Source organism: Epinephelus moara, chromosome 2 (genome assembly GCF_006386435.1).
Source record: "Epinephelus moara isolate mb chromosome 2, YSFRI_EMoa_1.0, whole genome shotgun sequence".
Taxonomy (NCBI): Eukaryota; Metazoa; Chordata; class Actinopteri; order Perciformes; family Serranidae; genus Epinephelus; species Epinephelus moara.
Genome location: NC_065507.1, coordinates 43,747,183 through 43,761,910, shown reverse-complemented (window position 1 = coordinate 43,761,910; position 14,728 = coordinate 43,747,183). Strand labels below are relative to the sequence as shown.

The 14,728-nt window shown below is 39.9% G+C and overlaps 1 protein-coding gene across 1 annotated transcript; it reads left to right on the top strand.

The window, feature by feature from the left end:
- The first annotated feature begins 270 nt into the window (after positions 1 to 270).
- Positions 271 to 9,124, top strand: LOC126397561 (uncharacterized). The gene is made up of 7 exons (XM_050056439.1): positions 271 to 330; positions 2,433 to 2,514; positions 6,085 to 7,115; positions 7,319 to 7,367; positions 7,715 to 7,868; positions 7,960 to 8,094; positions 8,739 to 9,124. Exons 3-6 carry the CDS (start codon positions 6,129 to 6,131, stop codon positions 8,090 to 8,092), a joined length of 1,323 nt encoding a protein of 440 aa, XP_049912396.1. The 5' UTR covers positions 271 to 330; positions 2,433 to 2,514; positions 6,085 to 6,128; the 3' UTR covers positions 8,093 to 8,094; positions 8,739 to 9,124.
- The last annotated feature ends 5,604 nt before the right edge of the window (positions 9,125 to 14,728 follow it).

Genomic DNA, 14,728 nt, shown 5'->3' with positions numbered 1-14,728 from the left:
GTTACTCTATTGTAAATTAAAACACTTGGTTTGATTATTTTGAATTTAGAAACTGATAGCTGAATTAATTGTTTGCAAGATTGAATTTAGAAACTGATAGCTGAATTAATTGTTTGCAAGATTATTAACAGCCACTTTGTATGAGAGCCTTTCTGTCGTGATAATGATCACTCGTCAGTTGGGTCATCATCTGTGAATTTACAGTATATTTGACAGTATTTTCTGTCAACCGGCACGCAACACGTCATAGCCCATCCCCCTCTTCACTCTGTCAATGCAGGTCTCTGTCAAGGTCTCGTTGGGCCCTGCTGGTTCACTTTTCATGTCAAGGTAAGCCAAGTATTTGATGGAAATATCAAAGAGGTTACTATTTTCTCGGTAAAATCTTAAATAAATATTATATAAACGTTAGTAGATTAGAGTTAACGTTCGCTAAAGTATTTTACTATGGTCTCGCGACTCGCTAGCTATGTTACGTTAGCTTGTTAACGTTAGGTCTGTTAGCTGCCTGTTGTCCCGTTGTTGATAAATTACAAATAGCACATGGGTATATAAAGAAGTATTTGGTTACTTTCTCGTCTGAAATGTTTTTAAAAACTTATTAACAGCGAAAATATGGCTTTATTTCACCATCTATTGTTTGTGGTTTCAGCCGTGTTAAGTTACTGCTGATGAAGAAAGCATTTCCTCCTCCTGCTGCTGCTCCAAATTAAAAGGGTTCCAGTTAGGAACTAACAGAAAGCTTTTATTCTGAAGAACTTACAGGAAATGAAATATGTTCGATGAATCAGCGGTGCTACTAACAAACTGTGCAGACAGGTAACGTTAAAGAATATGCAGCCACAGCTAACGTTAAATAACACAACAGCTTTAAACAAAACAATACTCAGACGATTTGGGAGTTATGCCCTTTCTCTATCATTTTCATATTGAGACAACATGATTGATATCTTTTTTGTGTCTGTACGTCCAGAGGCTGGGTCTCAGCGGTTAGCATGGCGCTTAGGGGGTCAATCCGCGGAGGGATACACCGGTGAGCAGGCACAGACGTAGCTTGTTAACAAAACTCAATTGTTTATTTAGCCTAGCGAGACGGAGGTCAGGGGAGGATTGGTGGTGTAGCTGCGGGGCTTGCCAACCTATGTCTACGGAGGTGGAATCATTTTACTGCACAGAATGGGATTCGGTGCTACCATCGTTGGGGAGATATATCATCAGGAGGAAAACCGCCGCAGAGAGTGCATCACAAGGAGTGAAAACTTTGCAGCAATCACTAATCCTGGCGTGATTGAAACTTTTTTTCATGTTCCTAAGATGAACTGGAAAAAACGCCCCAGGCCTGCAGGAGCTGATGGACAGCTTTCAGTCGAGTGAGTAATATCGTCCGTGTCGTCTCTTTGTTTGCTTTTACCGAGTGACCTAGCGTACCTGTCCCAGAGCCAGCTGCAGCTGTTGCTCACCGGTGTATCCCTCCGCGCAGGACATACTGACCCCCTATAAGCCGCCATGCTAACCGCTGAGCCCTGGCCATTGGACGTACCGACACAAAAAAGATATCGATCATGTTGTCTCAATATGAAAATGATAGAGAAAGGGCATAACTCCCAAATCGTCGGAGTATTCTTTTAAACAAGATAAAAAGACGTCAGTGTGGTGTAAAGGAACACCGTCATATTTACTACTTAATATCCGACTGGCATCAGAGCAGAGCATAACGTTATATTGTGTGAAATGTAGTGAACTCTGCTGGAAACGCACACTCAACCTGCAGCAACGCCTGTCTGTGTTTTTCTACTTTTTCATCAAACGACAGGAAAGCATAAAGACACAGTGAAACATATCCTGCTGTTTTTTCTTGTAAAAGGCCTGGTTTAGGAGCAAGAAATGTAGAGTAAGATAAGATGTACTTTATTAATCCCCGAAGCGAAATTCAGTAAATTCAGTAGTATGTTCAGACACTTTTGAAACCAAATACCTATTATTGTCCTAATTGAAGACTGTTCTGAAATTACATGGTATTTATTTATTAAAAAAAATTTATGTTCTAATTTGTTTATTTTTATTTGCAGCCCATGCAGTATTTTTTTTCAGATAATCGTTTATTACTCATAATTGAGGTAAAAAGTTAAATTAATCTTGAATTTTGCCACAATCTGAAGCAATTTAGAGATGAAAAATAAGGGAGAAGAAGGTGAAAGAGACAACATTGGTGCAACCCTAATATACTGCAATTCATTTTAAGTAACCTGGAACATTTTTTTTTGCAATTTAAAAAAAAAAACCTGGTGCAGTTTTGGAAAAAATATTATTTAATATATATAATAGTCTGAGTTCAATGAAGCCAATAGTCAGTGTTTTATGTGTACATCCAATTGGATTTCAATTCAAATATGAATATATTTGTTGGCTAAAATTACTGTACTTGTTTTCAGGTGAACATCCACCCATGCAAAAGTTCTTGGACAGCTACACCACGTGACACCCCAGAAGCCAATCCATTACACCTCAGTGCAGGTACCATATGGAATATGATGATTTTTACACATTATTATTTCTTTTTTCTTTATGAATAATGGAGTGAACAGCTTTTGGACTCTACAGTTGACACTAGCTTGGACACTACAGTTGACTCCCTAGAAGCCTTTGTAGCCATTACCCCTCAAAGCTTACTTGTTTTATGGGATTGCCATGTATTCTTTTCTTTTTTTTACTTGCTTACACTATGACACTTCATTGTGGTATCTGCGAGTTCACAAGTGCCTCAGTGTCTGCCTACTTAAAACATTGCAGGACCCATAGAAACATTAGTCGGGCAGTTTTTCCTTGTGGTTTTCCAGATTGTGGAAAAAGCTTTACCTCTTACAATTCCTTTAATGTGCACTTGACCAGAAATCACCATGAGGGGAGGAAACAGTCTTTTAAAAGTAACATATCTATACAGTTGAAGTGTTCTTGGGAATTTTGTGGCAAAGAGTGTGGAAGCATAAAAGGTCTTGTAGCTCATCTGAAGTGTCATATAAAAGAGGGTCTTGAAGTGACATGTCCTTATAGTGGATGTGGAAAGACTTTCAAAATCATATCTACTTTTACATCTCATTTGTCAAGATGTCACAAGCAGTGTGATGTTACACATATTTGTCAAAGTCATATCAGTGAGACAGAGTGTTTACATGCTGATTCTGATAATGGGCCAGGGTCATACATTGATGGTGAAATCCAGCAAGATGATGGAGAGAGTGCAGCAGGGCAGCAAGATGGAGACACTCACCCAGGGTCAGCCGAGGATAGATACACTGAAAACATGGCTCTTTTTTTTCTTGGCTTACAAGCCAAGTATCTTGTCCCGGCATCTACAGTCTCAAAGATTGCAAGTGAAATGAGAGTGCTTCAGGACATCCAGCATGAGTTTACTATGGATTTGTTTTCAAGAGGTCTTCAAGAGTATGGTGTACCTGATGAGGCTTTACAAAATCTAGGGCAACATGTATATGAGCAAAGCCCAATCCAGAGCACACTACATACAAATAATGGCAGCTTAACCACATACCACAGAAGACTTCAGTGTTACAGGAAAGAGTTCAACTTAGTTGAACCTGTAAAGATAAATTTAGGCCAAGATGACATTGGCAAGCAACAACATTTCCATTACGTTCCCATCTTACAAAGCTTAAAAGCTCTCTTGTCGAATCAAGGTGTACGGCATCAAGTGCTACATCCCATACCTGCCAATGAGAACATGCTATGTGATATTGGAGATGGGCATGTCATTAAATCAAACGTTTTGTTTTCATCTGATCCGCATGCTCTTCAGATCATGTTGTTTCAAGATGCTTTTGAAGTTGCTAACCCCTTGGGGTCTGCCAGGCAAAAACATAAAGTTCTTGCAGTGTACTACAGTCTAGCTAATGTCTACACCCATAACAGATCCACTGTTGATTCTATCCAGCTTGTATTACTTTGTTTGGAGAAGAACTGTAAATGGTTTGGACCTGACGCAGTTTTTGACACTTTGATGTCAGACTTGGGTGACCTTGAGTCAACAGGCATTTGTGTTGAAAGGAAAACCTTTAGAGGCAGTATTGCCTGTGTCATAGGAGACAATCTTGGGTCCCACTATCTTGGAGGATTTACTGAAAACTTTAGCAGTGCAGCATATTTTTGTAGGAACTGTCATGTTAGAAAAGAGGACTTTCAAAGAAATCCTCTTTCTACAGCCACTGAGAGAACACCAGCTAGTTACAGTGAATCATTGCAGGAGTTGCAAAATAACCCAGATGTGCAAATGCATCAAGGCATCAAGTCAAACAGTGTTCTTAACAAGCTCACACATTTCCATGTTTGTGCACCAGGACTCCAACCCTGCCTTGCCCACGATTTATTTGAGGGCATAGTTGACTATGATTTGGCGATGTACTTGCAGTTCCTAGGAAAAACAAGGAAATGGTTCAGTTATGATGTACTTAACAGCAGGATTGTGACCTTCAAAGGAGAGAGTCAGAACAAGGCCAATGTTATACCTACCAGTGGGACAAAACTTGGTGGGCATGCTGCCCAAAACTGGTGGCTGCTTAGACATTTACCAATACTGTTAGATGACAGAGTCAGAGACCCCAAGGATGAAGTCTGGGAACTCATACTGCTACTGAGACAGGTGGTTTAGCTCGTGTGTGCTCCCACACTGTCAGAGTCACAGGTTGCATACATGAAGGTGCTCATTGAGGAGTACCTGGAAACGAGACATATCCTCTTCCCACTTACACAACTGAGACCCAAACACCATTATCTCTTACATTACGCAGATCTCACGCTAGAGTTTGGACCTTTAATTCGCACATGGACAATGAGATTCGAGAGCAAGCACAGCTATTTTAAGAGGTGTATTCGAGCAAGTAAAAACTTCATGAACATCTCAAAATCCCTTTCAGAGAGGCATCAGCTGCTGCAGGCCTACCAAAGCAGGGGCAATGTGTTCTGCCCTGAGTTAATCATGTCTGACTGTACAAGGTTTTACCCAGAGTTGTATGATAGTCAGGTTAAAGGTGCATTGACAGAGTTTAATGTCTCACATTCAAATGCAGTAGTGACAGACAGAATTACTGTACAAGGCACATGTTATGCAAATGATATGCTTGTCATTTTGAGCTGTTGTCAAATTTAACTGTCGGGCTGATTGCATGCATTGTGGTGAAAGAACAAAAGTCAGTGCTTCTTGTACTTAGACAGAAAAGTGCAAGCCTTGATCCAGATCGTGGTGTTTTTGAAGTAGAGAGTGTGGGGGGTTCTTTTATTTGCAAAAGAATTGATGAGCTTCTTGATTACTTTCCAATCAGACATTACCATAGAGGTGGCAGGCAGCTGTTTGTACTTAAACACAGTCCACCATGGAGCATGTAAGGCAAAAGATCAGAAGAACACTGCTTTCACTGGAAGAAGAGCAAGTGGACATTGTTATCACAAAGTTGGAGGACCTTGGAGTCACAAATCTTGAAGACTGTACGTTTTTAAAAGCAGACGACTTGGATGGGATTTTGCCACCAATACAGTCCAGCGGCTGATCAATGCATTCTGCTTAGGTATGTAATCAGCTTGATCAGACATTGAACTTTGTTTCTCCCTCTCCCTCTCTCTCTCTCTCTGTCTCTGTCTCTGTCTCTCCGTCTATCTCTCGGTCGTTGTCTCTCTCCCCTCTCTGTCCCTCCGTGGGTCTGTCTGTCTGTCTGTCTGTCTCTCTCTCTCTCTCTCTCTGTATGTCTGTCTGTCTCTCTCCCCTCTCTGTCCGTTGGTCTGTCTGTGTCTGTCTCTCTCCCCTCTCTCGTGTCTGTCTCTCTCTGTCTGTCTGTCTCCCCCCTTGTCTTTCAGTCCATTTCTCTCCCTCCCGCTCCCCCTCTCCCCTCTCCCTGATTTAAATGTGTGTTCCGGGAAAGAAATGCATTGCTATTAGTATGGACATTGTATGTTAAACAAACAGACACACAGACATTCACTCACTCACTCACTCACTCACTCACAAAACTTGGAAGAGTCTGCCTCACAAGTAGTAGGGCTGCTTGATTATAGTAAAAAATATTTTCTTCTCTTCTCCAGTTGGGTCCTGTGCTCCCAATGTTTCCAGTTCTACCGAGCATCTGATGGGGACACCAACTGTGACGCATCTGAATGGGACACCAGCTACAACGCACCCGAATGGGACACCAGCTACGACGCACCCGAATGGGACACCAGCTATGACGCACCTGAATGGGACACCAGCTATGACGCACCTGAATGGGACACCAGCTACGACGCACCTGAATGGGACACCAGCTACGACACACGTGGTGGGAAAATCAACTATGACGCATACAGAGAAGTTTCAAATCCCATGGCAGAAGTTCCCAGTTAAAATGATGACTGCACTGAAGGAGAAGAGGAGACCACAACCAAAAGATAGAAGGCACATGATTAGGATCGTCATGGAAGACATGATGGCTTCTGACATCAGGCCAGGCAGAAGCAAGTTGAAGCAGGTTGCACAACAGCTGGTTGAGAGATACCCGGATTCCTTCTTGGATCAGTGCGGCACAAATGTAGTGGGTCAAGGTTTTGCATCCCTCGTGGTACAAATGGAGAACCGAGTCGAGAATGTCAGAAGGCAGTATGGTGTCATCACAAGCCCTGAAGAAAGACCTAAGAAAAAACTCAAGTCATCTGACTATTATGGTTGTAGTAACTGGCAACCCGGGGCACCAAATGGCTCCGACTATGAAGAAAAAAAGAAAATGCTACAAGATGCCTATAAAGAAAATCTTCTATCTGAGATTGACATCAAGGGAGTAATGTCAGAAACATGCAGCGCCCAACGCATCACTCTGAATAACCAAGACAATGTAATCAAAGTCATGGAAGAATGGCTGTACCTGTTTGAAGCCACCCATCTACTCGACCACACAGAGAAGTTGATCGGATTTCCTGTCCAGACGAAACTGCTGAACCAAATTGAGGAGAAGGGCAAGACCATCACTGAGTTTCTTGTCGGCAAGGGAATCACGGGAGTTACCGCAGACCCATTGAACCTCCTCTGGGGCCTGATCAAGTACTTTGGAGAGGAGCCAAAGGTGTTGCTACTAAACCAAGAAGTGAGTACAGCATAAATAACCTCATTTATTTTTGATTTATTACAGTAGGAGGGGAAGCTAGATACGCATTGTTACCACTGTTAAGCATTAAAGGAAGTTTGATGTGGTTCGACAGTGTCTCTATAGAATCCAGTATGCACTGCACCAAGCAAGCCCTATCAGAGTGTTTATTTACCCTATGACCATTCTGTCTTCACCTCCAGCAGGATGCCTTAGGAGAGCTGCCAAGCACACCATGTATCATCATCGTGGGTAAGTATGTTTACAATATAGGTGTTGTATAGGTTGTTTATTTCATTGCTCATCTTGAATACTTCTATCAAAAAACTGAATGTGCATCACGTAATTTGAATTTTTATTGGTGAACGGGAATAACTGCATTTGGAAAAATGAATCTGAATAGCATAATTTTGAAAGTGAATTTATTCATTTGAAACAGAATTCATTTGCTCTGAAACCTCACTCAGTTATGGTGACTCAAATTTGCTTTATGTCATTCAAATTGAGCAATTCAAATATAAGTTTTTCAAATTCAGTTTATAGTGACATGCATTTCTGCACATAAAATGTGTATTGTATTTTTGTATTGTATTTTGCAGATGAAGGACGATACAAGCTATCAGTGGATGAAGTTACTGTGAACAAGAACATCAGCTGTCCTCTGGTTGCCGTGAGCTGTATGTTCAGCCTCTTCTATGTTCTGAACATAAAGTACCCAAAGGAAGCAGCCCTGACACTGGAGTTTATCCAGAGGTATGTTTTGGCAATGCCCATTTTATTGTATGCTGTACTGTACTTCATGTTACAATGCCAAGTGACATGATACATTTTGTGTTTGCCACAGGAGCCTGCTGGGTATCAATCCAGAACGAGGGTCGAAGTCTGAAAAGAAGGGTGCAAAGCAGTACCACATCTCCCCAAAACTGCTGCGATTCCTATCGGATCTGAATGACTTCCAGAATCCTTGGAAGCTCTAAAGGTCATTACACACTCTTCTTTGTTACTCACACTGTTTCTCTCTCTCTCTCTCTCTCTCTCTCTCTCTCTCTCTCTCTCTCTCTCTCTCTCTCTCTCATCAGTTTCTCTCTCTTTCTCTCTCTCTATTATATTCAATATTCCAAATATGTTGTTAATGAATTTAAAACATAAATTTTAAGGTCAAGAAAGTCAAAATCAAATGTGCGATAGTGAAGCATTTCATGGTTTTCTGTGAAAGCGCTTAGTGGACTACAACTATCGTCTGGCATAATATACGTCATCATAGCTACCACAACACATTTCACCGCTTTCCTCCAGAATGAGGGAAAAAGTTATTAAAAGAGGGGAAAATCACTTTAAGTCTGGACATGTTGAGAGCTGCAGCAATGCCATAGGAGGGCTGATGAAGCGAGCGAAAGCTATGACGTCACATACGCCACTTTTTGATGTGTAGTCTTACTAATTACGTATTTTCAATAGCTTATATCTCAACAGTTTTACCACAAAGTATGACTTTCTTGACCTTAAAATCTATGTTTTAAATTCATTAACAACATATTTGGATTTCATGTCACAACTCAAACAGGACCAAAAGATAATATTTCTCTCCTCATCCACTGCTATTAATATTTTTTCCGATCTAAGGTCCCATGAGGTCCTACAGAAGGGGCGTGACTGTGGCACTCTATGATGCATCCGATGGGGACACCAACAAGTGCTTGCAGTCTACGGCATCTTTGCAGTTTACATTGTGTTTTTATCTACACTCTTCATGATTTTGCTCATTTAATGTTCAATGCAATTTCACTAACACAATTGTTTGTAGTATACCTTCATGTATTTTGTATGACAGAGAATTAGGGCCACACTAAGAGAAAAAAAAAATTAAATTACGAGAATAAAGACGTAATATTACTAGAATTAAGTCCTAATATTACCAGAATAAAGTCATATATACTACGAGAATTAAGTCCTAATATTACCAGAATAAAGTCATATATACTACGAGAATTAAGTCCTAATATTACCAGAATAAAGTCATNTATATCTCAACAGTTTTACCACAAAGTATGACTTTCTTGACCTTAAAATTTATGTTTTAAATTCATTAACAACATATTTGGATTTCATGTCACAACTCAAACGGGACCAAAAGATAATATTTCTCTCCTCATCCACTGCTATTAATATTTTTTCCGATCTAAGGTCCCATGAGGTCCTACAGAAGGGGCGTGACTGTGGCACTCTATGATGCCTGCGTGATGCTACAGAACTTGCAGTTTTGTAAAGCCTCATTGAATTTCGTTACAATCTGTCAAAATGATGGACATCATTGTCAGTGTTAATTTCGTCGACTAAGACTATGGCGAAAAATATTAGTCGACTAACCTTTTTCACTGATGAAAACTAACTAAAAAGTCAGATGACTAAGACTAAATATAATTGATATTTTAGTCAGTGACTAGACGAAAATGTTAAGGAGGGACTAATGGAGAAGAGATCCAATCAGAACTACTCTTTTTTCGAAAATGTTAAGGAGGGACTAATGGAGAAGAGATCCAATCAGAACTACTCTTTTTTTTTTTCTTTTTTTATCATTAAGAATAAAATAAAATACATGATTCATATTACAACTGTTAAATCTGTGTCTGAATTGTGTATTCAAACTCTGATACCATTCCATAACAGATTGATGGATACTTCCAATGACTGGAAATTCTGGAGAAACATTTAGTCGACTAAGACTAAAAGACTAAACTAAGACTAAAGCTCTTATGATATTTAGTCCGCTAAAACTAGACTAAGACTAAAAGATTTCAGATGACTAAAATAAGACTAAAACTAAATAGTATGTTATTCAAAAGACTAAGACTAAATCAGAATGTGCTGTCAAAATTAAGACTGGTCATTGTAAAAAAAAAAAAAAAAAAAAGTCAATAACGGAAAATATTTGGATAATGCAACCCCGGGTGTCAAGTGTGAAGTTGTTGGATGAGCGGTTTTTGAGAAAGCTGCAAGCAGCAATACCGGAGGCCAAGCAATCAGCCTGTTCCCAACAGCCATGTTTTGAACTCTGTGTGTGTGTGTGTGTGTGTGTGTGTGTGTGTGTGTGTGTGTGTGTGATCACACAACCTTCAGAGAACCTTCAAACAACCATCATACAACCTTCATGCAACTATCATACAACCATCATACATACATAAGCATAAGCAAAACGCCTCTTGTTAATAAGGGTTTCTCTCTCTTCATGTTTGCAGTTCAGCACCACGGACAGCGCCGAGTCACAGCCTCTACGAGCCTCTCCCCCTCTCTCTCTGCCTGTTATTCTTCAAAGCTTGTGATGTTTGAATGATATTAAATTGATACTGAATGATAACTTAAGGGTCGAATCTACAGTCAGAGAGGAGGATCAGGTGGATGTGGGCTTATTTCGGATTTTAAAAATAAAAATAAAAGATGATGGCACTCAGGATCCATTCATAAGGGCTGTGTTGTTTCTATTTCACTATAAATCTGGTGTGCGTGTAACAGCTGTCATGTAGGTGTGTCGGATACCGTCAGATCCTGACAATGTCATGAGTCCGTGGTGATTTTCAAAACGCACCCCAAAAGCAAATTAATGATATTCAAATAGTTTATTACACAAAAAGGAGCGACAAACATAGACAAACACTGTTCACTTATTGATTTAAAACTCAAAAGATAAAAGATTAAAAAAAATAAAATAAAATAAGTTTTGGGTAGCCTAATATATGAAATTGGTTTTATTTGCAGCACCGGGACGTCCGACACAGGTGAGCTGTCTGATCATAACCTAACAGTTTTTAGAGGAGGACAGGGGAGGAGATCGCTCGTTAGTGGTAGTGATAGTAATTTTGTAATCAGACACTAGTTCACGGTTCAGTTGTCCTGACCTGTAGTCACCACAGAATAGTAGTTTAGAATAGAAAGAACCAACTTATTCCAACTTTTTGCGCATGGAGCGGACATCTCAATTATTCTCAGTCTCTGCACGTTAATGATGCTCACCTCTGTACCAGGTGACATGTTCTCGCTGGAATTAGTCAGTGATTTCAGGTGTGTAACTGGAGCGCTGTCATTGATAGGCTATCTGTAATTGCAATTATTATTGTTGCATATGCTGCCAGCGTGCATAAAGACGCATGGGCTCTGTGGAGAGCTCCGCTCCAGCTGGCTGCTGTGACAGGTCACTGACACTGTATTTCTGCTTACAGTCAGTGATCCCTGTGATTCAGACATGAATCTAACATGTTTCAGACTCGCCCGAGTTACATTAATACCTGTATTTTGATATTTGACATTTCAGGAGATTTTGATAATAGATTATTAAAGTTGGTTTGCGAGGTTGTGGAGTTAGGGGCGTATTTGCGCCGGCATATCATTAGTGCAAAATCTTTTGGGTAAAAAAATAGGCCATTAAAGGAATTGTTGGAAAGGCAGGATGTTTAAAAAAAATAAATAAATTCCGTCATTCCGACGATAGGAGAAAAAAATAGTCGGAATGGGACATTTGATGGAAAATTAAGTGTTGCCATTTAGACCCATTAGAGGCCCATGTCGGAGTGGTGGGATGTCGGAATGGACGTTGCCCACCGAACAGGTCCCTAAAGTGCGGTGAGGTTTGTGGGCCGTTACTGACACAAAGACAGAAATGTGAATGGCTTCTCCTCTGACACGCCACATACCTGTGTGCCGCCACTGCTCGGTTGTCCAGGTACTACTGGGCAGTCATGACACCAACGAAAGAGGAAATTACTGGACCTGGAGACGGGCTTGTGTGTCGCCGGTAAGCCGTTCTCTTGCGTTTGTCAGCAGCTCTCATGTTCCCTCCTTTTGTGAAGGTTTTGTTGCCGTCCTCTGCCAACCAGGCTCCATATGCCTCGCGGCGTATTCCCCCAACATTTGTTCGGAATATTTAAAAACTTCTAGCTTTAAATTAACACTGAAGTTGCGTCTTGTCGCCATCTTATCTGTTTACTATCAGCTGAGAGTGCGCAACTGCGCATGTGCCTGGGTGAGGGTTGATGTCTGTGTGTGTGTGTGTGTGTGTGTGTGTGTGCGTGTGCGTGTGCGTGTCCGTGTGCGTGTGTGGATGTGCTTCTGTGGATGTGTGTAATCCGGGTCTAGCGCTCTATAAATGCCAAAAATGTCACATAAACACCACCAGTTTATAAAAGAGGCCGGCGTTTATTTATTTATGTTTTTTAAAGGCCAGCTGCTAATAGGGCCCGGTAACGTTAACGTTACAGCAGAGAGATGCTGAGCACAATTACACAACGATCACTTACCACGTCTGCTCGTTTTGTGATGCCGACAGATGATAAGATAGTATCTTTCAAGAAAAGCGTTTGAACCATTCCTGAGCTTCTGCGCTCCATCCTTTCACTGTAGTCCTCGTAAACAAACATTTTCCGGACCGTTTCCACAGGCATGTTGGGATCGATGTCCAGCACAAATTAGGTTTTCGAGATGAGCCAGTCCTGCGCAGATTCGATCACAGGCAATCGGCGCACAATGCATGCCGGTTAGTTTTGTGTCCGACTTCATCCCGACTTGCTCTGACGTATTACAAAAGTGGACGGCGATAAAACCGCGAGAGCGAGGCGGCCGCAGTTTTTAGAGCCAGGCGCTGCAGTTTTTTTTTTGTTTTTTTTATTATTATTATTGCTATTACACACATCACAACACAGCACAACACACCACGCCATATTTACATATATACACTAATATACAGAAAAATAATATCCAGGGGTATCTCAATTTAGTTCATTTCATAAATCATACAATTCCTAAGTCTTCACATATTTGCACCACATTTTAATTGCTTTTTGGTTCTTGAGTCCTGTCAATGTCCCAATATAATGTCCAAATTCCATTTTAAATTGCTGACTTCGTGGTTTCTTTCCAGTCCATTTGGATTTATGTATGTGGAATTTTCCAAATAATATAAAAAGGTTTAACAAAAAGATTTCTTTGCCTTCAAAGCTTCTTTTAACATACAGAATAATGTCTTTTATATTTAGGCAAATGCTGAGTCCCATTCGGTCTTTAACAAACCTTTCCATGTCTATCCAAAACAGTTTAACGTAAGGACAATTATAAAACAAATGAAGCACAGTTTCTGGTTCAATATTACAAAAAACACACATTTCGTCTATTTCTCTGAATCTAGCAAGTATTTTTTTGACTGGGTAAATCATATGAACAATTTTAAAGGAGACTTCTCTTATCTTATTGGTGACACAGTATTTTTTTATTTATATTCCATACAAACTTCCACTTAATGTTTTGAATTTTTGCCTCCCAGAAAGATTTAGTAGAGGGAATTGATGTTTCCTGACAGTGACTCCTGATATAATAGTTGTTGCATCTCTTGTCAGTGAGGGTTAAATCTCCCAGCATAGGGGCTGATATCACCTGAACACTTCTCTCTAAGGAGTCACATCCCCGGACCAGTCTCAAAATACAAGATGGTATCGCATCAAACACAACTGCGTATTCCTTTGGAGTGACTGGAAGTCCATACTTTCTTAAAAATTCTGTGTAAGTCAATAAATTTCCATCTTTGTCTAACAATTGTGTCACCATTAAGATACCATGCCTCACCCAACCATCAAAGTAAATGGATTTATTCTTGTACTTGATATATCTGTTATTCCAAATTAAATATTTGTGAGGAGAAAAGTTGTGTTTGTAAGTTAACATCCATGCTAAAAATACTTGCCTATGGAAACTAGATAACCGAGTGGGAATTTTGTTTAGGTCAAAGTCACACTTCAACAGAAAATCAATACCTCCAACATTTTTACAAATCAAATTTGGAATAATATACCACATTTTTTCCTTACCAAGCATATAGTTTTTTAACCATTTAATCTTTAAAGTAGTGTTTGAGGTGTTAAAGTCAAGAACATTAAGCCCCCCTTGAGAGCACGGGTTACACAGGACACCCTTTTTAAGGTAGTGAGGTTTATTCCTCCAAATAAAATTTAGCAACTTAGAGTCAATTTGTTTAACTAAGGCTTGAGGAACATCCAGTGCCAAGGCACCATATATAAGCCGTGATAAGCCTTCGCTTTTTGACAACATGACTCGCCCATATAGTGATAGATCTCGTTCAAGCCAGCTATCAAATTTTTTACCCATCTTCTCCATTAATGGAATAAAATTTAAATTGGCTCTTTCTTCTTGATTTTTGCAAATTTTGATGCCTAGGTATGATACAACATCTTTCACTGGAATCTCACATATTTCACTTAAGTCAGCGGGTTTGTCCTTTAAAGGGAAGAGGTCACATTTCTTGACATTAATTCTCAAACCTGATACCTGAGAGAAGACATTCAGACATTCTAAGGCTTTTTCCACTTCACCTTCATTTTGTAAAAAGATTGTAGTGTCATCTGCCAGTTGACAGCATTTCAATTCCTCTCCATCCAATTCTATACCTCTAAATTGATATTTCTTAATATATAAGGCCATGGTTTGCATAATTAATAAAAATAAAAAAGGAGCAATTGGATCTCCTTGTTTAATCCCTCTTTCAATATTGAATCTGTGTGTGGTCCCATATGGTAATTTTATTGAACTATTACAGCCTTCATATAAAGTCTGAA